Source organism: Rhea pennata, chromosome 9 (assembly GCF_028389875.1).
Source record: "Rhea pennata isolate bPtePen1 chromosome 9, bPtePen1.pri, whole genome shotgun sequence".
NCBI lineage: Eukaryota > Metazoa > Chordata > Aves > Rheiformes > Rheidae > Rhea > Rhea pennata.
In genome coordinates, this window is record NC_084671.1 from 2049311 (window position 1) to 2073648 (window position 24338).

Here is a 24338-nt window from a genome sequence, read left to right on the forward strand (position 1 = left end):
CTTTTGTTAGCTTTTTCTGCTATATAGCACTTTCTTTTATCAACCCCAAGAGAGGTGTTTACATATTTATGTATTTATTTTCATAGAGAATGATTCAAAGAAAGAATCAAGTCCTTCCCTCTTCATCTCTGGTCCTCCATCGGGGTATTATTTCTCTTCCAGCATCTAAGCTGAAAGCTAAGCTGTACTGAATCAATGGAAATTTCCCACTGATTGCAGTAAAACATGAAATTCTGTCTTTATAGCGGGAGTAGGGCATTTTAGACAGAAAAAACAGCACAGTTTCTTAAGACTTTGTTTATCACCTTATGAAGAGTACCTCACTGAATGGTCAGCATAATAGGAAGACGCCTTTAACCATCCTGATGGAATGAGAAAACAATAAATATATTGCTGTTAATTGTAGTTCATGATCATAAGTACATGAGGTATTAATAGTATACCTTGCTAATAGTATGGTGGTTATTAGACCAGCTTCAGTATACTCTATGAGGTTAACTGTAAGCACAAACTTAATTCCCATAGCTGTTTTTCAGTAGTGAGTTTTATGCGGCTACATTTGTTTATAAAAGGAGCGTATTTGGGGGGTTTATAAGTGGTTGTGTGCCATCTAGTGGGTTGATTTAGTTTTGCAGAAGAGCTGTAAAATGATAATTTCTGTGTCATCTCAGGTCAGGTGTCACAGGACACAGAGAGGATGGATGGTTCTTTATAGTTTCACCATTACCAAGACCCTCACTAGCAAACAAGTTGAAATTAAATTGTTATTTTATAGCAAGATTTTCTTAGCTAATATAACCAACAGCAATATTAAATACGCAAAAAATATCACCATCGCTATACTACAAATCACTTACAGATAGAGGAAAAGGATAATTTGCAGTAATTAGCTAGAGCTGTCATCAGTGAGCTCTCCCAATAGTGCTCAGGAAAAAAAAAAAAAGAGTATCGTTGTAGACAGAGTCAAAACTTTTTCATCTGCTTTTCAGCACCATTAAGAAAAGCCACAGACACCTGATAGAATCTGACAACGGGCAGATGCTCTGTGTTACTGTAGGCAAGACCAAACACTTTTTATAGCAATATCCCAGAATAATTTCAGCACCAGTTAATTAGAAACAAAGGAAGACCTAAAAATGAACACCAGCAGTTCATTTACTTTTGTAGATGGACAAATTTTGTTCACTGGTTGACATAAATAGTGATTAATACCATTACAGTCAAAGTTCCCCAAACTATACAGTAACATAAATTCTCCTTTTAGCCAATGTAATATAATTTTGTCATTTATTTTCAGAACAGACCTCAGTCTGAAATAGTAGTTTCTTAAAGGTGCTCTCAACCTTATCTAGGTCCTGAAAAGACCCACAATGTCATTTGCTAATACTTCCCTAAATTGATGACAAACAGATCTGACAAATACCCGTATGTATGTGTAATAACACTCCACCTCCCTCTCCCCCTTTTTAGGCTGTGTACGTTACAAAGATCGCTGTGCAAGGGGCCGGGAGAGGAGCCAGCGCTCAGCTAGGACGTTGGCACGCTCTGTAGCACGCAGCCTCAGGGCAGGCCTGGGCTTCTGAGGTGAGTCCATGAAGCATCACATGCAGAGCGCGGGAGGAGAGAGGTTGGACACCCTGGAACAGGTGCCAAAGGCAGCTGGCATGCTCAGCAAAGAACCACAAGAGTCAGCACCCCGCTCCCTAACCCTTGCCAGTAAGAAGATGTGAAGATACAGGCAAGTCCCACATCCGGTTCCTCCTTGGAGGTTATTTGTGGCTGCTGTAAAGTGTCTTCACAGCCCTGACCCCTCCTACAGTGCTGTATGTCCTTCCTTACCTAGAGGCGAGCAGGGCTCGCTGCAGGTCAGTAGCTCCAAGGAGTTTGGATACACCTCTTGGATCAGCTGTTAGAGGTGGTGTTCAAGACAGGCTCCATTTTCACCTTCATTCCTTTCCGATGAAGCCCACAGGACCAACTAGAGTTACTTCAATCCCCTAGCAGGTATATTGTGACCCTCTGTCCTCAGCACCTGATCCCCGGGTCTGCCTCAGTTACACTGCATTGCTTTCTAATGCAGACATGGCCAGAGTTACACAGGATCCCTGGGCCAGAAAGAACCAGAGGGGTGGAGGACTGGATGGGGTAGGATGAGAGGGCGCCTAGCAGTCCTGTACTCTGCTCCTAAGCATGTTTTTGTGTATTCTGCAATGACTGCCTCAGAAACAGCTGTAGGAGCAGGGAGTAGTACCCACGACCTAGCCTTTCCACCGCAGAGCCTCGCTCTCCCTGCCCTGCTGAGACCTGCCTCCCCCGAGGTACTGTGGGAGGCTTCAGCAGGTGCAAGCTTTACGTTCCTGGCCAGCTTGCAACCTCGTGTTTTGAGCAGTGTTAGGCAATATGCAAAATCTGTGTTTGAATCTCTCAGAGAATTCAATTTTATACTTATGCCAAGCGAGGTATGAGCAAAGAAGTTTGGACTGAACTGTCTTTGTTTATTATAGTTAGGATAAGTATACCTTTGTACATATGGCACACTGACAGCATCCCTCCGTGTTCAGGGGAATAAGTACATGGTCTTGAAATATCAAGGTATTTTCTTGTGCAGCCCTTGAGTCTTGAGTTAGTTTGATTTCTTCTGGGCTAGACAATTTTTTAAAATGAGAATTCTATTTAATTGCTAACAGAATAATACTTAAAATGTCCTTTCCTAAACTTCAGGTGAAATAAATACTTTATTATAAATTACAGAATTATTACTAAAGAAAAGCTTTATTATAATACCTTTTACCCAGCAGGAGGCAGTACTTTACTACAAAAAACAACCACAATTTAGTAACATTTTTGTGACTGACCACAAGTAAATCTAGACTTTGAAATGAACTGAAAACAAAAATAGCACCTGTCTTCTGCAATCTGATCTGTCAGCTGTCTCCAGCAGTACTGACAATAAAGATTTGTACAGTAATTGCAAATGAACCTTGCAGCATTAATCCTCCACCTAAGTGGTGGAGGGTGGCAGAAGGCACTGAACCAAGTGACCCTGGAAGGATATGAAGCCTAACAGACGTATTTAAAAGAGAAATGCTGCATTTATCTTGCATTAGTTGCAAGTATGACTGTGCTAATAATGGATTGTGTCTGATAAAAAAAATTGTTAATTTGAATTTAATTACCCTTTTGTCCTTGAGGATTCACTGCAGAGAGAAGGGGCTTGGTCACCTATGGAGAAAGGGTGTTCTGTGGAGACATCTCAAAGCAAGTGCTTTGTAATGCAAACAGTATCTCAGGACAACATTACATTGAAAGAAACATGACAAATCACTGTACACAGGTTGTCTTAGATTATGCAAAATCTATGTACTTTTAGATTCAGATATTCAAATGTTACCAGTAGAGTTGTAAGAAAGACTTTCTGTGACTTTGGCTTTATTCTGAAACAAGATAACTTTGCTGACTCTACATGGTCTAGAAAAATGCCAAAATTTTGCTCTGGTGTTATATTGAAGCTGATAAAAATGATTGGCATAGATCAGTTGCCCCCTCCCCCCCCCCCCCGGACTGTTTGCATAAATCCTTACTAAAAAACCCTCACAGTTTACCATAATTATTGTTTTTATTGCACTGGATCTTAATAGAAAACGGAAATGATTAAATCAACTGAAACCTATCAGAGCCTAAACCACCTATCTGGACAGTTCTAATTTTCATATGCCTGCACCACATCAATAGAACCAATATATAATTTCAGATCAGAATGTATTTTGCGGGCTCTGTTTTCCCAGGTATTTGCTCCCTTCACCTAGTGATTCTGTGGAAGGCCTCCTCTAATGATCTTTGCTCCTTTAAAATAGCTTGCTGTGCATCCAAAGCTCAACAAAAGCATAGTTAAAAAAAGCACATTTTTCACCAAGTGCTTCTTTTGTGCAGTCAGGGCAACACTTATGGTCACATAAAGCATCCACAAAGGCAGCACTAAAGGGAGAGGGAGTTGGTTTTGACATCACCTCCATAACTTCAGGATGGCTGGATGGGATCAGACCTAACCTCCACGTGGTAGAGCATCCTGCCCCAGTGCAGATTTTTAAAGTGTACAAGATCAAGCAGGCAACACAGTGACTTTCTTTAGGCATTTTCCCAACCTCTAGCAAGTTCAGGAATTTCTCAGACTGGAGTTGATATCTTTGTACTTTTGGCTAGAATTTTCCCCAAAATTTTTCTAGTTTGTGAACCCCTGTAAAATTTCAGCATTCAGAACTTCCTGTGACAAAGAAATCTTTAGTTTTCTAACTTACTTTCTGCATTTAGAACTAGCTACCCTTTGAGTGTCCTCATTCTTGCACTAGAAAACACTAACAAGGAAATCCTACATCACCTCCAATGTATTAACAAAATTCCAGCAGCTAGTTCTTCATTAACTTGGTAAGGCCAGGCACCTACCTATATATGGGTGTCTTAAGTCGCTCCTAGGAAGCTGGGAGAAAGTATTTTAAACAATCATGAATCGGAACTGCTAAGACAGTTTTGGCAAAACCCATCTGACTCCTTTGCTTTGCTGTTTTTAACCAAGCCACGTTTCAGGACGCAGCCATGATTAACAGAATATGTGCTGCATAAGCTCATTTATCAGGCCAAATAAATGAAAATGTCTCCAGTGGGCAAGTCTCTGGGTTAATCAGATTATAGTGTGTTTAAACAGTCTGTTAACAGTTAACAAGCTGCTGAAATCCTTTGGTGGACAGGAGGCATTTCTGGCATTTTTGGACCTCACGTCAAGCTGTATCTGTTAATCCAAAATGTCATGATCAAAACAATATGCACTTATCCAGACCTTTCCTAAAATTAACAGGCCCGATGGGAAATCCAACGTATTCACAATGTTTGTTGACATTCTCTGCAGGAGGCATCTTGTTGTACCAGAAGCCTTGGGTGCACAGTAAATAACTTAGTGTTGCCTGTCCCTCCTCGATGATTTACAACATATACAAAGACACATTCCACCCAGATACATCCAGCTGAGACTTTGCTTATCATTTTGTTATTCAGAGTTATGTGAATGCAGCTTCATTCCTTCTTTTCTATTTTCATCTTATCTACCACCTACAAATGCATACTTGTCACAATGCTGTGCTTGAGAATACCTGAGCTAACTCAGATCCTCTTCCATAGGGATACTTTATCTCATGGAATTAATCACAATTCAGAAAAAGAGATGCCTTTAAAATTACTGGTTCTTATGAACCTATGTCGTTTGTAAGATCTCTGAGCTATTTGAACTAGCAGAAGCTATACTGCATGTTACTTGCTAAGATGCTATGTCTCTGGTGGTATGGACCTTCCTCACCATACTTCCCCCAGTATCTACACAAGAAGTGCTTCTTCATGGAGTTTAAGAGGTTATTCATGTGGATAAAAGCTGCTGGAATGAACTGCTACTGTAAAGTTTGTAGAAAGGAGCTGGAAAATTAAAACTACTGTTATAGTGGGAACTCCTGCCAGACTAATAGATTACAGAGAGTGCCATCAACATGTGAGGCCTTTTGACAAAGATGCCACGTTACGGAGAAGTGTGAACTTTGCTTATTGCAAGTGCCCTTGCAGTCATTCTATCTGCTCAGTGATATCTTCTAAATGTTTACTTGGCAGCAGGTTCTTTAAGATCTGTCCTCAAGAGCCTCCCTACCAAATAAATAGATAATGTCTGTATATAAATAGGCATCTCAGCTGATGGATTTGCTCTGGCAAGCCTGATCTTTCCTGAAACAAATAGGTGACCTATACTTTGCACTTTAATCCCAAGTGTTCAAGTGTTCACTTCTCTGTTGCCTCCATTAATCACATTTCAATCTTTTAGATGGAAAGAACAGAGATAAACTTTTAAAAAGAAAAATGAAAAGAGGAGTGGACTGGAAAAATTGACTGATAGAGACACAGAAGTGGAAAGAAAGGCATTGCTACATAGATGTTAGAGCCATAGATTTAAAGAAAAGAATATTGAAGGGAATAGACAAAATATACTATATCAGACCTTTGCAGACAGACCCAAGCCAGCAAAACAGCCCACAAGACACAAAGATATATTCAACATTTCAAACATGGCCCCTAGTTTGCCCTCATGTAGTGAGTGCAGGGACTGCACATTCCTGCACATCTTTGCTTTGGCCATTGTCTGGGGATGCAAAACATTCCAGGAGGATGCAGGGAAAAGTAGGAACAGACACAAATAGCTTTAACAGAAGGGAAAAGATGCTAATTAAGTCATCCAACTAATTTCTACCACTTTCCCCGCAACATGGGACACATCCATGCTAGAGGTAGAGCTTTGTTGCTCAGAACTTTGTTTTCTGCTGTGCTCCACTGATGTTTCTCAGTGTTGCTGTGAAGTGCTATCTGCTTTCTACACACTCCTCTCACTCTGAAGTCATCAACACCCACAAACCCCAGATAACACCCAGAAGAGGCCTATGAATCCTCTCCCTTGAAGATTTCTTACTAAAGCAAAGAACAGTGATGCATTTAGATTATTAAAATGGGATACACGAAGCCCTCAAACGCAGCTCACAACCTTTGATCTGGTCAATGGTCTTTGAATAAGGTCATGTTTACAGGACTGTGAGCTGACAACCTTTTAACTAAGACAAATGTACATGATGAATTCTTTAGAAGATGTGAAAGCTTAGAAGGCCCATTATTTGCTTTTGGAGGGAAAAGAGACGTGTTTTGCTCATATTTCGGTAGACTTGTGGTCTAGTTTGATATTACACTTGATTGTGTAAGATGATATTCTATTGCTCTTTCTGACTGAACAATAGAAATGTCCTGAAGATCCTGTTGTATTAAATGCTTAGATATGATTTCAGATTTCACATAAGCCCAGCGACCTTGAAACATATTCCCTTTGATTCTTCTACAGTGAATTGAGGAGTTCAGCTTCTAGCATGTACTATCTGTCATTTGTCTGTCTTGCTTGCTGTGCATGCCTTAAAGAGCTTTCATAGTTCCTCTTGGGCCCTTAGGCTTGTGCATAATGGGCAGGAAAACCTCAGTGCTGGATAGCCAAATTACATAGGTGCTTTCATGCTGCCATTAAAAGATTTGCAGATGAGGGCACTCAAATGATCAATCAACACATAATTATAACAGTGGAACTCATAGCCACATAGTTGTGGAGGCCAAAAGTATGAATGGCTTTAAAAAGGGATTGGGCAAAATCCTATTATTAAACACGGTGATCAGGAAGAGGGTCTCTAAAGCATCTACTGGTGGAAGCAAAGGGGATGTTGCAGAGGGGGTCACTGTTTTTGTCTTCTCCTACATTCTCTCTATGCATCTACTACTGGTTGCTGTCAGAGGCAAGATGCTGGGCAGCTGGCTTTCATCTAAGACCATTGATCCACCCCATCATAGCCTTTCCTACAGTTAACAGACTTATGAGCTTTACAGTTTATTACCAATACTGATATTTTACACATGGGTTTTATTTCTCATTTCATAATAGTATGTATAACAGGCTGCTGATAAAATCATAATGTTTTCCATCATCCTTCCCCACCCTCATTCCATTGCCCTTGTCAAAGACAATCAGAGCAGCAGGAGACTGCAAATGAGAAAGTGAGTTACTGTGAATATGGAGAGTTAATAAATAGCAGAAAGGGAAGCCCAAAAGCAGAAATAAGCTTTTTGAAGAGGGTGGTTGCTTTTCACATGCATTTTCATTAGCGATTAAATGGAACAGGATACAGCCAGATGTAAAGCACTCAGAGCATAAAGAGTTTTTTTTAAATAGTTTTGAATACTCAGCTTCTATTCAATTTGCTGCTTTTTGTTTGGCCAAATATATGTCTGGATGGATGTTTGGTAAGGTGTTTAACCAAACTATTGATGAATTCCAGCTGAAATAGCTTTGCACAGGACAAATATTCCTCTCCAACAAATATTTGACTATCATTATATTCCTGTCTGTAAGCTCCAGCCATTCTATCAGGAAACAGAAACAAAAGCAACTGGCCAGTTGTGTATTAGGTAAACAGTTTCAGGTAGCTTATCCCCTAAAATTATGAGACATATTCAAGAGAGAGGCAGCTACTCTACATGGGTCTCTAAGCAATTTCTCCTGTCCACCTATGCTTTTAGTATCCAAATGATTTTGGCTAAAGCAATGAGTTGAAACTAGGGTTCCTGTGGCCCCACTTTGCTGCTTCCATGTAACAGAAAGAAAGGTGCTTCCTAATCTTTTGCCTCTTTGGTTCATTTCCCTATGAAGTATCTTTACATTCAAGCTCTGATCTTGATACAAACCTAGTGATATACCTGTGTGGTGTGTCAGTGACCTCAGGATTCAGCTAGCCATGTTTTGTGGCAATATTCACAGTGGTATGGAAGACAGGCTGACAGGTAACTTTTTTAATGCTACGGGTGGGTTTAACGATAAGAAGGAACTATTTGAAGTCTTAATGTGGAATAAGAGAAGCCAGTAGTGCAAGGACTTGAGTCAAGAGTATATGGTATTATTTATATCAGTTTATCATATACACCGTGATTCTAAATGTTGTGATTAACAACCGCTTTGAGACATAAAATCCTATCCTGAATGGGAAGTACAAACCAAAGCTAATACTGAAAGATCAAATATAACTCATTAAACTTTACTGAGGAAATGCCAAGAGGGGGGTCACCAGATTAATGGTAGTTGAGAGCTAGCAGAAACAAATAGCTTACCCCCTTCTAATCTAGGAAATACTTTTATCTGTCAGTACCTCAAACTAGGAGCATGACCCACAGGTAACTGGACTTGCTTGAACTACCATGTCAAAGGAGCAAATTCCACAGGCAGAGTGCTCTGCAGAGAAACACATGCTATTCTCCCACGCAGACAACACCAGGGAGTAACCACATCCTTGCAAAGATTAACTGTCGTGATGTGATGCCATTACACAGACATGAATCTTTCAGAATACCCAGGCCTTGGGAAAAGATTTTAGGTTTGAAATAGGTCTTGCGGTATTTTAGACACATAATTTACTTCTTCTATTAGTGTAAGACATCTGCCTGGTACAGGCTAAGTCTTTCTGGTCTCCTCAGTCATGGAAGTAGGAATACTGTGGAGCTCCTCAGAAATCCTCTTTGTCCTACTGACAGGAATCTTGAACTAGCTGGGCCAAGTTATTTATGGGACACATCATGCTGAATCCAGATCTGGATGACATATGGCAAAAACACAATGAAACAGATATATTTGGCTCTCTTCCAGAGGTTGTACAGTAACAGGCACAGTTCTGTACGCACATGTGATATGTTTACGAAGTGCCTTTGATTCTTTGTAGTTTGAGGTTTTAGTATATGTTTTTAAAGACATACCTTCTAGGTGCTAGTAGAGTATGTCCTTCTACCATTTCTCTAATGTAAATATTGGTTCCAGTCATTTGCCATTAGAGCAGGGCCTTTCTACAGTAGAACACAGAGGACAAATCACTGAATCGGTGTCCAAGGAGGATTAGCAAAAGCATGGTAGAATTAAAGTGGTCCTGTTTTTACTTATTTCTGATCTATTTTAGATTCACTTCTTCTATTAAGAAGATAAGAGCAACTATACTGGATTACTGAAGAGCAGCAGAAGAACAGGTAGCCTAGCCAGAATAATATTCCAGCTTCCCAAAATGGGTTTCCTGAACCAGAGGTGATTCTATGCATTTAGTAGCCTACAACAGATTTCTCCTTCATGAACTGTACAGCCCCTTTTTGAGCCCATGAAAACTTTCAGCTCCCCAAACCTGCTAATTTGTGTTATCTTTCCCAGGATCACCATATAGACAAAGCCCAACCAGGACTATTAACTTGAAAGCCTGAGATCCTGCTTTCTTCAATAGCCCTGTCACTGTCTGCTAGATATGGTAACTATGGTAATAAGTAATCACCGCATATTAGGAGAGTATTAACAAAAATAAAACAGGTAGAATCCTACACTTGAAAACCAAAAATTGAAGTGTAAAAGTTTCCACAACAGGAGTTGTTGCATGACTTCTGATTAATCAGTACAGATAGTCTCATATGACAGCGCATTCCTGACTGACCTCATGGGTATCTTCCTATGAAATGAGACAATACTAAGTAAAGAGTTAAGAGCAGAGAAACAATAGTACATAGACTAGAAAACGCTCTTGATCAATCAGATGTGAAAACAGAGGCTGACAGGCTGTGTGAGTACATGATCACTCGCTATCCAGCGCTGAGAGACCTGGTGGCCAGAATTCAAAGCTGACCTCAATGTGGTGGTGCCAACAGAGGCCATCTGGAACCCAGAGGTGGGCTTGCAGCCTCAAAACTGAAGCACAGTCATGGACAGCTGGAAAAATCATATTTTGCTGTTGTTGAAACACCACCTGCATTGAAGCAAAGAAACTTCACACTAGCGTACTTCAACAAAAGAAGAGAAAACAAAACACTTGCCATGTACTGTTTTCACTTGGGCTGGAAGCCACAAACCACAACCAACCAAAGATCTTTGGTTACAAATCTGTTTTGCATGTTGTGGCACATAGCCTCCAGCTGTTAGTTATTCTTAAATAAGGAGTAATTCCAATGAATATTTGTTTGTATCATCAACAATAGTGCTACCTGATTGTATAGTTATCATTTACAAAAGAACATAGAAACAAAGAACCTCTTACAGCTACACATACTTTCCATGGCCAGAAAAGGTTCTTTTTGTTCATATCCTGGAGACACTGGAGTCCCTTCTATTATCATACTTTTTTAATAATCTACAACTATGACCTGAAAACTGAATTCAGGGAAGAGAGAACCAATCAACACCACACAGGGGACAAATACGAACAGAAGTGCTCAATGCTTGAGCTAGAGGTCATCTTTAACTAGTTCAGGTATGAATTTAATCTTCTTGACTTTAGGGAGATCAACATCTGTAGGTCTGCAGCTTAAGCTCATCATCACTTCTAGGCTGTTCCAGGAATTTAATGGCTCCAGGGCTTTGCCAGAGAGCCAAGAATATGGGAGTAGCTTACTGGTTAAGCTATTGTTGGGCACTGCTAGAAAGAATGGCCTACAATATTATCTTTGTGCCGCAAATACAGACAAGGTTTACAAACAAGTCAGCGTGGCCTTGGATATTTCCCAAAGTGGATAATTATTTTACTCTCTTGGAAGAAAGTTGGATATGCGTATTCCCTCAGGCTTACCAGCAACAAAAGACATTGTTTGATTTTTAAAGACCCTCTTAAATTCTAATTTCCTCATGCTTTATCTGTAAGACATACAGAAATTGTATGTCCAGGTTGATTTCCCTGTTGAGGAAGAGCCAGAAGAAATGGAGGGGAGGGCTGGAGGGCACAGATCAGTGAGCAAATCTTGGCTCTTAAAAAACAGCCATGGCTATTGTTTGCTATGCAAACATATTGGTCTTGTATATTTACTTCTGTCTTATAAGTATCAAGTAATTTCAGTGTATACTAAAAGTTGCATTTAAATAGCAGGATTACCTTTTGAAAGCTTTATACTCACAGAAGATGGATGAACTATTTCCATTAGAATATCCACATTCATAGAAGTAAATGCATGTAAATCTTTTGGTGTCCTGAAGGTCAGTGAAAGCTGACTGAGCACAGGACACACTGGAGGCTCCCAGGAGCTGTGGAGCTCCACGTACTGACAGGGCAGGACTGGTCCCAGCGCCCCTGAAAGGGAGCAGAACAGGCAAGCACAGCCAGGGCTGCCCTGGGGCAGGTCCTTGGGTGGGGGGGGTGGGAGTCCCAGGTGAGGCTGGTGGGGTCGTTAAGGCCTATTAGTGCCCTCAGCATCCTGACAAAACCAACACTAATGCAAACAGTTTAGAAAGCTGCAAGTCATTTCAATGAACTAGTCAAATAAATCAAGGCTGATTTTGCCTCTTTCTTCACCTCGTTAGACAACCAGACTTATACTGTACTTGAGCCAACTAAATGTTTCTGTAATTTGACATCTGATTCATCACTGTCCAGTTCCTCTGCAGGTGCAATCTAAATAATTCCTAACTGATGGCTCCAAGGCACAAGGTGCAATGTTGACCAAAGCAGATGTGTCCCAGAACGGGAGCCAGTGCTGTCAGGTTAGCTGAAGAGCTCCCTGCCTACATTTTGGCTTATGCTATAGCTTGAACTAAACGGTTCTCCGGGGAGGGAGGCTCATGAGGATGTGGTTCTCGACGGGCAGCCTCCGCTTGACGCAGCATGGATGCATGTTGCTTGGGCCACCGTGAATGGTCTAAGCTGCTAGGAGTGAAAGAAGCAGCATTTCCCAGTGTCTAAGCTTCATTAGTGAGGTGGGAAGTTTCTTCTGTTTCTGCACCTGGATACCAGAGAAACAGTTACTGTAATGCTAACACAGAGCTTCACAGGTAAGACGAAAGGAGGCATCGAGCATAGTGAAATTCTAGCCTATTAGAGTTAACAGGAGTTTTGCATCTGGCCTCAGGGGGGCCAAGGATTTTATCCTAAGAGTATCAGTATCATGATGAATTAGAAAACTTGTCAACAATAAGCAAGCAAGGTTATTCCCAAAAGCTGCTGAAAGCGGGATTAGAAAAGTTGGAAAATCCACTAGTGAAAAATAATGTCCAGCTTATTCCATTTATACTCACAATGCATGTGATACACATCTACAATATCTAAGCATTCATCGCCTGTTTTATTCTTTCCTGTCAAACATGTTGTAGAACTTTTTTGTTCAAGGAGGCAGGGGAGGAATCTTAGGGTAAAATGTCTTTGGATAACTTCCCAGAGCTGGGCTCAGCTCTCATAAACAAGCTCTGTGAAGGCAGTTGCTGTGTGCAACCTATGGTTCATATTTCTAGGAAATACTGTCAGGCAGAGCTACTAATGGCCCCATGGAAGCTTTGCGTTATTAAAGCACACAACTTGGATGGCGTTCAGCCCAACTAGCCCTGCTTGCAGACTTCGTCTGAAGGGCAGAGTTTTCATTGGCAATTGCTGCTCAGTTGGCTTTGAGAATGTGACCTACTTCAAACTTAATAAACTCTGCAAAAATGCCACAAATATTAATTTGAATTTTCAAGCACAGTCAGTTCAACACTGGAGAGGAAACGACGTTTTAATAAGAATACGGCTTTAAAAGAACATTTGTGGAGAACAACTGTTGTTTGTCATCCAAGTCTAAAAGTTATAATCATCCAGTCAGGGGACAGAAATATTCCTGTTTGGACAGTAAAAACTGACCAGCACAGTGTAGATGTCAAATAATCAGAAGCAGCAGTTTGCAACAACAAGAAAGACTTTGTGAGCAAGAATAGCAGAATTTTTCCATGAATAATAAATCAAACATATTTGAAACAAAGCATTATTTGCTTGTGAACAACAGAAAAATAGAGGAAGAGGTGAAGTTTGTTAGAGAAATCATTCATTGCCTGGCTAAATGTAATTAATTTCCTTACTTATCTTACTGACCTTTTACCTTGGAATTAGGCTGTTCTGCCTCTTCCCTGGAACCGTTGTTGCCGGTGGTGTTACTCTACCTGGGGCAGCAGCAGCAACCTCGAGCTGCTGCTACAAGGTGCCCTTGCTTCAGTCACTCCAGGCCCCGTTCTCCCTGACCAAGTTTAGATGGAGCAGAGAGAAAACAGGAAGAACCAGACTGCTGCTGACGCCGCAGCTACGGTCAAGGAAACCACACAGGACATAAGTGGAAAAATTTGAGTGCAAGAAATCCATACCTATAGCCCTAGAAACGATCCTGAAATAGTATCCAGACACAGCTGTGATCTCAGAGCGGAATGACGGGGCTTTCTTTGGAAACATCCATTTTTGTCACCACACACTGCCTGGTCCCAGCACCTTTGCGGTTGTGGATGATGTAGCTGTCTCTTCCGCAGGCAGGCTGGGCAGTACTGCGTCGCACTCTGGAGACTGAACAAGCACAGGTAACATTTACTTATTCTCAAAATCAGAGCACAAAAAGAAGGGAGCTTCTTTCTAACTGTATGGCGCTACCAGCCAAAGTCATGCTTCTGCTACTCCGTCCTGCCGTCACGCGTCTCTTCTCCGGTACCGTGGCCCTTGCTGGGCGCTGAGCGCTGCAGCGCAGCCAGCACACCGCTGCCTACGAAGCCTGACTCCTGCCAGCGCAGGGCGCAGGGCGCAGGGAAGCCCTCGCGATCACGCGGTGTGTCTTCATTACGGGAGTTCTCACGGAGGTAGGGTCTGCACAGGAGACCCTTGTTACAGGCTACAGCAGTGCGGACAGGCGTAACCAGAACAAACACAGGAAGAAAGAGGGTCATGGCAGCACAGTTTTGAAGGAAGGGAGGGAAGAGATTTTTCCCTGTGAGAAAATCTTCCACACTAGCTACACTGGTTACAGAGAAATCCATTCTTTCTTTGCTCTCAGCAGTAACCACAGGATGAAGAATACATGCAGTTAGATCTACACGATCCCCCAAATGTGACGCTTTGAGCAAGGCAGCAGCGGGTACGCAGGGCCACAGTAGAGAGCAGCTCTAGCCTGCTCTGCGATTTGTTTTAGAAGCCGTCATGGGTAGCTGTTGATGCATTTTTGGCACTGCTCTTACCCTGCTATAGATGATAGCGTACGTTATGTTGGAAGGGACAGCAGGAGGTCGTCCAGCCCAGCTCCCAGGCAAAGCAGGGCTTTGATCCAGTACACCCACTATGGCGTGCACTGGACGGGGCTTTATTGCCATTGCAAGCTGCTGCCGGCTGACCCTTCCCATCTGCAGAGCGCCTGATTTCCTCTGCTCAGGTAGTGTGACTGGTCCTGACTCTGCCTCGTTCACTAGCTGCCTCTCATATTCCTGCGACTTCTCCAGTTGCTGCTTGCGTTGCAACAGCCCATGGACAGAGCCTGTGCTCCTGTCCTCTCAGCAGAAGTGTTACGTGACAGCGTCGGTTTATAGTCTGGAAGGTGTGAGCCAGCTCCTCTGTGCCAAAACCATCATACTGCTCCTCTTTGCCATTACATTGTCAGAGAGGCTAAGTGATGCTTACGTACCATTTGTTTTTAAGTGTAATCTGAAGCCACATACTATCCCAAACATAGGTTCCTCAAAGGTATATACGATATGGCATAAAAATCTTGGTGGGTACCAACTGTTGCATGAAAAAGTGGATTATTTTTCTCACATAAAAGAGTTCATATAAACTGGAACTAGTACTTCTCAGAAATCATGTTTCCTAGAGGAATTATACTGAACTGTAAAACTCGGTTTGGGTTTAGGGACTGCCCACATTCAGGAGTGTTCAGATCCAGATTTTGGTCTGGTTTCTAGCTAGAGTTGGGTTTGGATCGCAAGCGTCAGTCTCCTCCCCGGGGGCCTGGAGGGGGCTGGGCTCCTCTCCAGGTTGCAGCTGGGTCTCAGAGCCACCTTGTGCCACAGCCCTGGCAGCTGAACCGGGGCCCGGCTGGCTGAGCCGGGGTGGAAGCCAGGGCAGCCCCGGAGCTCTCCGCCTCTTGCCACGGCCCCCAGGGGAACAGCCCATGGGGGGCTGGGGGCAGCGGGCGCGAGCGTGGCACCTGGGGCGGCCACGTAGCCTTAGCGTCCCACTTGGCCAGGGCCATGACTTGGAAAGCAGTCCTCGCATATCTTTCCATAGGGGTAAGGCTCATTTCCTCACCCAACCGTTGGATGAATTATGGGATTCTTTACTAGAGGCTAAACCACGCTACAGTAGAATGACATCTTTTGTACTGGAAGTTGTGCAAGACAAAAGGCAAATTGTTTCCTGGAAGAGAGGAACATAAGTTCTGCAGAGCACAAGCACCGCAGGCAAAGGCGGGGATCCGCAGCTCTTTTTCCAAGATTGCTGCCACACGCGCGCGCATGCCCAGGGACCTCCCCGCCGAAGCCATGGGGAGCTTTACCGTTGTGGGCGGGGATGGGTCCTGCAGGGGAAGAGCAAACAGAACGGGAAAAGGTAGTGCAGCGGGACTACCAAAACAGTCCCTGTTCAGAGGGCAGCACTATTTAAGTCTAGAATGTTTCAATACACGTTATTTTAAAAGGAACCAATAAAAACTATTTATATATTTGCTCAAGAAGAAAATCTGCAATAGTGGGATTTTTTTTCTTTTTAAATCTCCTTGCTCTCATCATAACTAGATTGATGATTTCTGTGTTTCTCCTTTTAGGAGGAGAACTAGAATAACTTGCCAGCTGAATTTCTCTTTTATTTTATTCCAAGTTTTAATTTAAGGCAGGAGAAGTGTGGCTAAGCTTCTTATTTTATGTAATTATTTTTTGGCCCCCAAACCAGGTTCTCTTTAACTACATAGCTATGCATTCTCTACTGTTTCAATCACATGAGGACTGAAGGAAAGGATATAAGTGACTGCTGACAGCTAAGTGCTGCTTACAAAATTGTAAGACAACAGGTGAAGCAGCGCTGTAATTGCCCAAACTCAGATATGGAAATCACCTGACCCTAGAAGGGGTTTTCTGTCCTGAGCTGCACACCCCTGTAGTTTGTTAGCTAGATGACAGCATGTGTTTGTACAGACACCCGGACATGCAATCAGGTGTTTAAACTGATGATGTAATGCATTGGTGGCAGACTGAAATTTAGCATCGTTTTTCTGAAAAAAATTTTAAACTGGTCATCACAGTGTATCATCAGAATCCAGTGACTCTCCCTGGTAAATAAACACAGGAATGTGTACAGCACATAATGCTGGAACTGAAGGCAGCAAGCCTGCAAATTCCTACAGATGCATTGAACTTTGTACCCATTAGGAACTCCATTAGGATCAGTGGCACATCCTACGTGAGGTTACGACTGAATGATCCAGGTATTTAAATTTATATGACTAAAGTTTCTTTTCCCTTTCTGTCACTCAGGCCATGGAAATGTCCCTTTACATGTCTGTTCTTACCGTTGCACAGTTCCTATTAAAACCAGGTTCAGCTCCACGGGTTCGTTTACACTCACAGGTAGCAGAAGCGGCACCAACGCTCCCACAGGAAGACGAAGGGGATGCATGTGAAAACGGCCACAGCTCTGCCTGCATTGCAAACGTGCTGACAAGGTGCCAGATGCTCAAATCTTTATTGCTACCAGCTCTGTATCACCTGATGAGCTGGTCCAATGTACAGACACGTGTGTTACTTATATGAACATAACAATTAAGCTACAGCAGACTTGGAGTGCACGTTATTTGGATAAATCCAGATATCACTGAAATATCAATCACTGAAATAACAATAATAAAGATTCACAGCCTAAATGGTGCATCTTCCTGAAAACAAACATGGTTTTGTTCTTTAACATCAGGCTTGAATGTGACTTTATGTTTTTTAGAGACATGAAGTGTAATATAAGCTGTAAGTATTATAATACTATATTGCTGGTGCAAGTTGCCTGACTTGTTTAAGCAGCAGGGACCGAGAGGAGCTCTGTATCACTGGAGAACCATATTCTGCTTGGATCTTCGACCTATGCAGATGTCAATAGGCATGTTGGATAAATCGGTCCCAGGCTGGCTTTCAGGACTTTTTATGACTAAATTCAGCTTTAACAAAGTTGTTCTGTTCACTTTGTTACATTGTATGATTTAATACTCATCTCCACATTCAAGTTATTATAAGACTTTTCAGAATTTTTTCTCCAAAAAGGCAGGAACATAATGGAAGTCTGGAGCTGGTTAAAGCACTCTATGGGCCATTGATATTGTTATTCTCTTTCCTTCCTAACTTTGTTAGGGTCCATACAAATTTATCTTGTGGATCTACAAAAAATATAGCTGGCTTTAAAGTCCTCCCTGATTTTCCCAGATAGAGGAATGCCTCACAAACCACTTTGTTCCCAGTCACACACAGTATGATGTGATTTATCAGGACTTCCTTTTCCAATTACAATGGGAATGTTAGAAATAAAATATTGTCTTTTAAAATTAGGGCTTGTGACCTTTCAGGACGTGGATGCCAAGCGAGTTGTTTAAGCCGCTCTGCCTTGCGCGCCGGCTGCGGTGCACTATGGCTGACGAGGCGAGAGGTCGGACACGCGCTGTGAAAGGACGCTGGCCAGTAAGTTTTGAGAGGAACCAGGTCAAAGGAAATACTGGAAATCCTTAAGCAAAACGAAACAAACTTGGATGGACTCTCATAAGAGCCCACAAAGGAGTGGGAGAGCACACGGAAGGAATTACTAGTTTTATTTCACTGCCTCAAAGAGGACTTGGGGAGAACAGGGAGCTTTGGAAAATGGATGCTTTGGGATCGTGGCGCTGCTTCTCGATGGACGAGGACGCAGGACAGCGGGGGGTGCAAAGTCTTCGACACGGGAATCCCTCCAGAGCGGACGTCTCCCGCGTGCTTTCGAAAGGCAGCCTCAGGACGGAAGAACAGGCAGCACCAGGCACGTGCAGCGTCCTGCCATCAGCAAGTCGCTGTGGAAGCGGAGTCTGGGATCCCTTTCTCCGGACCAAGTTTCACAGCTAAAATTCTGGTGCAGAATCATCCATAAAGGGTAGGAGAAACGAAGGGACGGGAGCGGTGGCGATACTGAGACGCGGCACGTCTATGCAGGGATCGCAGCCAACCGCAGCACCAGCTACGCCGCGGTGGTGCCGCTCGCAGCCCGCGACGCCTCCAGCTCGCCGCAGGCCGCATCAGTGGCTCTTTCTGTGGGTCTCGAGACCTGCTTTAAACCTCATGTTAATCCTGGCACTAACCGATTTCAAGCTAGTTCGCACGTGTTTCCCACCCAGTCACGGTGCTACAACCACAGGTCTACGCGACTGCAGCAGAGCTGTAACGCACAAAGCTGAATGCCTCAATATTCCACACGTCTTTCTAAACTCAAAAAAAGGGCACAGCCTTTCCCTGCCGGCTACCTCACGGGGAAGCCCTTTCCCCTCGGCACCTCCCCGCTTGTGCCCCTGAACCACACCGCTGCCCGCCGCGGTCTCAGGCTTGCGGCCGCCCCGAGGACGGGGAGCAGGAGCACAGCGATGCTCGCCCCACGCTGCGCCTGCCGCAGAGCTTGAGCAGCGCTCACTGAGGTACACGAACCTGCAGTGCTCCTTTTACAAGGAAAAGCGTCCGTTACCACGGTTATGCTCTCAACATGCCAGTTCTTTGCTAGGCAAGACGAGCTTCTAAGTTCACAAGAGTACTGCTGACACAAGATGTTCAGCAGCGTCCAGCACAGCTCTCCCCCCGTGTGTTCTCCTGCTCGGCTGCCTTGTTCAGACCGGTCTTACAAGGTCAACAGAGTGATTAATATTAATATTTCTGTCTACAACCCAAGTCAGTCTCTCACTAGCAGAAATCGGAATGGCAGCCAGTGTCTCTTCTCCAACTGGGGAGACCTTCTCTGGTGCAGAGCTCTTCCTCTGGGGTCTGCGGACCACCAGTTGTCCATCATCATCATCATGTGGTTTATGAAATTATTAAAAAAGGAAGAAAAAAAAACCCAAGCAAAGAAACACATTTCCATGAATGAAGGCAACTGAAGGGGGAAGATCAGAAGTACTAAACAGCCTTTCAAAGTTTTGCCTAGGTTTTATTTGATTTTAAATGGAAACTCATAGTAGTGGTACTGTTCCAAGTTCCTGATGTTTTTCCCCAGAAAGTCTGACAAGCAGCAGCCAGCTCTGGCTGCTGTCAGAGGGACGATGCTGGACTAGACACAACTCCTACGTGGTCACAGAGCTCAGGAGCTCCCAGGTTACTATACTATGAAGAAACTAATTTTTTCTTGTTCTAATGCGAGTAAAAGCTCAACTCCAAAATTCAGCATTTTACCTGATGCTATAAGAAATTACAGAGCTCTGAAGAGCTAGAGATGCAAACACCAGCAACACTCAGTACTTGTGGAGTTATAAAACACCAAAACTAATTATATAGCGTGCTACGAGATCAAGCACTGCACAACCGTGCGTTGTTCGACAGCAGCGTTAACAGCAAAGAGAAAGGAGCCTGGTTCACCAGTCCCACCGGAGCGTGGACACAACTGTGCCCCGGGAAACTCCCGCACCGCTGGTGTAAGGAAAGAGCCACGTGCTCGAGACTCAGGAGTTTGCATATGTAAACAGATGCTGATCTGGCCAGTTTTAACATGATTTCAAAATTCTGGCCATGCAACCCTGTTAAATAAACGCCTGTTTCAAAACAGGCACAAAGCAATCACGTTGAAGTCCCTGCTCAGGAAAACAAAATCCCCCAGTGCTCAGATCCCATTGCCTGCTTGCTTAGCTACACGTCTGCCTCCTCATCCCCAACACGCCGCAGCAATGACGACAGGATGGGAAAACCCAGCCCCTGTGGCCTCCAGCGAGCCCTCGCAGGAGGAAGGTGCAGCACGCCCTGTTCCAGGCGCGTAACACCAGCTCTGCTCCAGCAGCTACCGCAGCCCAGTTTTTCCAAAGCACCAGAAGACTTAGACGCAGGCAGAATAACATGTCTAAACTACCCTGGCCCTGATTTCTAGAGCTGCCAATCAGCCACAATCTGGCTGACTTCAACGGCGTTGTGAATGTTCAGGATGGTGGAAAAAACAGGCTATAAATTCAGAGTTAGGCAGTAATTCAACTTTCACCTCACCAAAGAGTCGTCCCTGGGTTGAGAATTACCCCTCGAGGAGGCAGCTGAAAATCGGGTTACCGCCCCAACGCGTGGGGAGGTCGGAGCCGGTTGCCAGAACAGCTCTGAGCACGTCCGGCGGGAGCCCGCGCCGCGGCCCGCGTAGCAGCTACCCCAGCGAGCGAGCGGGCCGGGCCAGGCCACCCCCGCAAACCCGCGTGCGGGGTGCGCGCCCCGGCGGCAGCTCCCCGGTGCCGGGCAGCGCGAGCGGCGAGCTGCGGCTTGCACGCCCGCAGGCCACCGTGCCGCTCGCTGGGCGCCATCGCGGCTCCCCGCGCGCTTTTCTGTTTCGAGCTGGCACCGAACGTTGTCCATAGCCTGTTTCTCATCACTCCTCGCTTTTCTTTGCAATTCATTCAAATCTTAAAAGGGAAACCGTCCAACTTCGCTGCTATCGCCGTGCCCGGAATAGCGCAGTAACCGTTACCGGTGTCTGCGGACGTCTCGTCTGAAACGCGGAAGCCGAAAGCGCGGTCCGGAGCTCAGCCGGCGAAAACTACAGCAAACAGGCAAGAGGGTATTTCAGCAAGAGGGTTATATTGCAGACTGCAACACGCGGATGTCCTGCAGGAAGCTCAGAAATGCTGTGGGCTCTTTCTACAGCTGAAGATACGGATTTCAATAAAACTCAAGAGCCGCTAGCTTTTTTTTTAGAATTTTTTTTAAGCCCACCCCCTCATTTTTTTTATCTCTCTCTCTCTTTTTTTTTTTGCTTTGTACTTCTTCAACTTTTGAATCATTTGAAAGTGATGAAAAAACCCCAAACGTGGACATTTTCCAGATTAGGAGAAATTTTGAAAAGTTACAGAACAGAGGAAAAATTACATTAAAAGTTATATTCAGTGACAAGAGGAGAAAAAGGAGGAGAAAGAGGGAAAAGCAAAACATTTAAATATTTAAAATTATTTTTTAGCTCCTTAAAATTGCTCAGTTTCAAACCTTCTGAAAAAAGAAACAAATCTGATTTTTTTTCACCGACTCACAAACAGTAAAAAGGATAACACTGAGCTTAAAGAACCAAAGCAAAATTGTCTTTTTACAGTTAGAAAGTGAATGAAGAAAGATGAAAGAGAGAAATGGTAGTTAACAGCTGCCCCAGTTTTAGCTGTCCAAATGCCAATGTATGGAAACTCTGGATAATTTGAGATGGCTTTGTAAATGCTTTTGCTGAGAATAGTTTCTTTCATTTTTTTTGCTAAACGGAAAATTAAGGTAAGAAAACAACTATGTTATACATACTTCTGCCTGAATCAGGTCAACCTAAAGAGAGGAAAACCAGCCCTGAATGTTGATTTTTATTTCATAAGCTTATTTTGGGCGGAGATTAACCTTCTAAATCTGCTGCATTTATAATTAATGCAAAAGAAGTCAAAATATGTACATGGAGACAAAGCAGCAGGACTGCTTCTGTCTTCCAGCTTCTTTTAGACTAAAAGGGAGATCTTTCATATCAGATATACAGTAAAGCTGCTTTTGGATGGATGCTCATTTTTTAGCCAGTAGATTCTCCCAGGAAGCGTGGCGCTCCCAAGAAGCTGAGCTCTGCGGCCCTTGAGCGCTTGAATGCTCCCAGCAGTGTCTAAACCCACGCATGCCTTGCTCAGCTCAGAAGCAAAGACAGATGGGTTGAGATCTGGGTTTGTTTCTAATCATGTTTCCTAGTTTTATGGCAAACAGGCTAAAGAAAAATTGCATTTCACATGTGGACATGAAAGCTGCTTCTACACCAATAAATTGGATGGTGCCAAGGAGTGTTCCCAGACAGTGGCGGTCAGTCATCTGGTAGCGTTACCAAAATGTTTTGAAGGTGTAGTGTTAAACAAAAACATCCCTGGCCCATGCCAACAAACGGCTTCCCTGACAATTTCCCAAAAGCCAGGAGTTATCTGGGGCCAAGGACATTCCTGTTAAATAGTTTGCATGTGGCTACCCTGGTCTGGAGGTAAAAGTGGTTAAGAATATGGCAGTGGGGTGATCTGTGCCGTTGGCCCTTGTGCCAGAGAACGGTCCTGGACTTGTTTAATTCACCAGCACAGCCACAGCCGAGCGGCCCAACAGCCGCAGTCCTACAGGTAAGTTGTTGCCTCTCTGCTCTCCCTTTCCTTCGCCTGTGCCACGGCCACGTTGATGCACTGAAGCCACTCTTCCGCGTTCTTCTCATCTTTGGCCTTGAACACGTAGGTCTTGCTGTCGGTGAATATTTCAAAGGCTCGCGGAAGGCTGCGGTCCCGGCGCTTCTTTGCCACCACTTTAACGCTCTGCACCTTACTGAGTTCAATGGGGCAGTTGTCGGGGTCATCTTTCTGAAACACGGGATGGGGAAGAGAAACAAAACCATGTTCATAAGGTCAAGCACGCCAATGTCTTGCTGAACAGTTCTTGTCGGTAGAGCTAGACTTGTAAACATTACTCATGTGGGCAAATATTCTGGTGAGGATTTCTCAACAGAGCCGTAGGGGAGTCACAAACTTGCACAGCCACGGGGTCCGCAGCAATGCCACCAGCTGCTCCCCTTTTGTATTCGCACTATTTAGTTCCAACGTGTGGTGATGATTTCAGCTATTAATACAGGCTTGGATTTTCCTTCCTGTGGCTTTAAACAATGGTGACCTTTGTTAAAGATGCCTGGAAAAATCCCCAGGAAAACATAGTGTTTTATTACAGTCACTACTGCCCACCTCTGGTACTGACACCCTCTGCCCCAGTAGCGCCGTGTTCCTGGCCTGGAAGGGGAAGGAGCAGCGTCTCCCCGCACGTTTGTCCCGGCACGGTTGCTCTGCTTTACAGAATCCTTCCTGGGGCCAAACACAGCCACAGGCAGGTTGAGGACCCCATCCACAAGGAGCTGGACTCAGACCCACACACTTGTTTCACGTAGCTAGGGCAAATGAACAAGAGTCTTACGAGTCTGAAGGCTTAGTGTCAACTTGCCTCCAAACACTAATGCCATTCAGTGACACGGAGGTGCACAGAGCCGTTTCTAAAATGAGTGGTAGATTTTTTAGCCACTTCCCTCCAGTTAAACAATTCTTTGTTTATTGTATCCCCATACAATTCCTGAACTTTGGCCCATCTTAAGTTTCATTTACATATTCATTTTGGGATGCGTTTTCAGGAACAGGACAAGAAGAAGGCATTACTAAAAAAATTACACTATTTAAAATAAAAACATTTGGAACACACATTTGCAAAAATCTTTAGCCCATGATCCACGTACAATTCTTGTCAAAGGCTAATACTTCCTAGGCACAAAAATTGGCCAGTCCCCAAGGAGACTCTCTTCTCTTAAGGTAGTGGTAAATCGTTCCCCCTTCTCAGGCCCTCTAAAAACAGCAGCAGCAGCTCCTTCCATTAGTTTTGAAAAATGGAGCAGGTACTTTGAGCGTGGTCCAGGAATATGAAGGAAATTATGGCATTTTTCAGTGGGGAATAGAGAATATAGGATAGCTCAGTTGTAATTTTATTAGAAAATACTTAAAGTAGGTAAGTCTATGAATCTTAGCATTATTATAAGACTGGGAATACTATGCAGGCCGAAAAAAGAGTTCATAGTTGAAAGTCATGGAAGTTTTAGTGGCTAAATATCTTTCAGCAGCTGATCATGAAACTCCAACACAAGAGTTGATGGCTGATCTGCCATTTTTCTACCTCCACAAAGAATTCTTAGGTTGAGTTTCCCAACTTTTAGAGCTCTTCCATGTTGGGTAAAATGTATTATTTGCAGTCAAGGTCTCCT

The 24338-nt window shown here is 43.8% G+C and overlaps 1 protein-coding gene and 1 long non-coding RNA gene across 3 annotated transcripts in view; one reads left to right on the forward strand and one right to left on the reverse strand.

Annotated features, from left to right (window-relative positions):
* LOC134143980 (uncharacterized) overlaps window positions 1-17267 on the forward strand; it is a 27375-nt gene extending 10108 nt beyond the window's left edge. Inside the window, exons 2-4 of the long non-coding RNA XR_009959253.1 lie at window positions 1471-1584; window positions 9555-10880; window positions 16952-17267. This is a non-coding gene — a long non-coding RNA (uncharacterized LOC134143980). The remainder of the gene's footprint in view (window positions 1-1470; window positions 1585-9554; window positions 10881-16951) is intronic.
* A 5319-nt stretch (window positions 17268-22586) lies between these two features.
* Window positions 22587-24338, reverse strand: part of VEPH1 (ventricular zone expressed PH domain containing 1) — an 86766-nt gene continuing 85014 nt past the window's right edge. For both annotated transcript variants that reach the window (XM_062582493.1, XM_062582492.1), the window contains one exon: window positions 22587-22905. In XM_062582493.1, coding sequence (XP_062438477.1) covers window positions 22669-22905 — 237 coding nt within the window. In that variant the 3' untranslated portion in view covers window positions 22587-22668. The remainder of the gene's footprint in view (window positions 22906-24338) is intronic.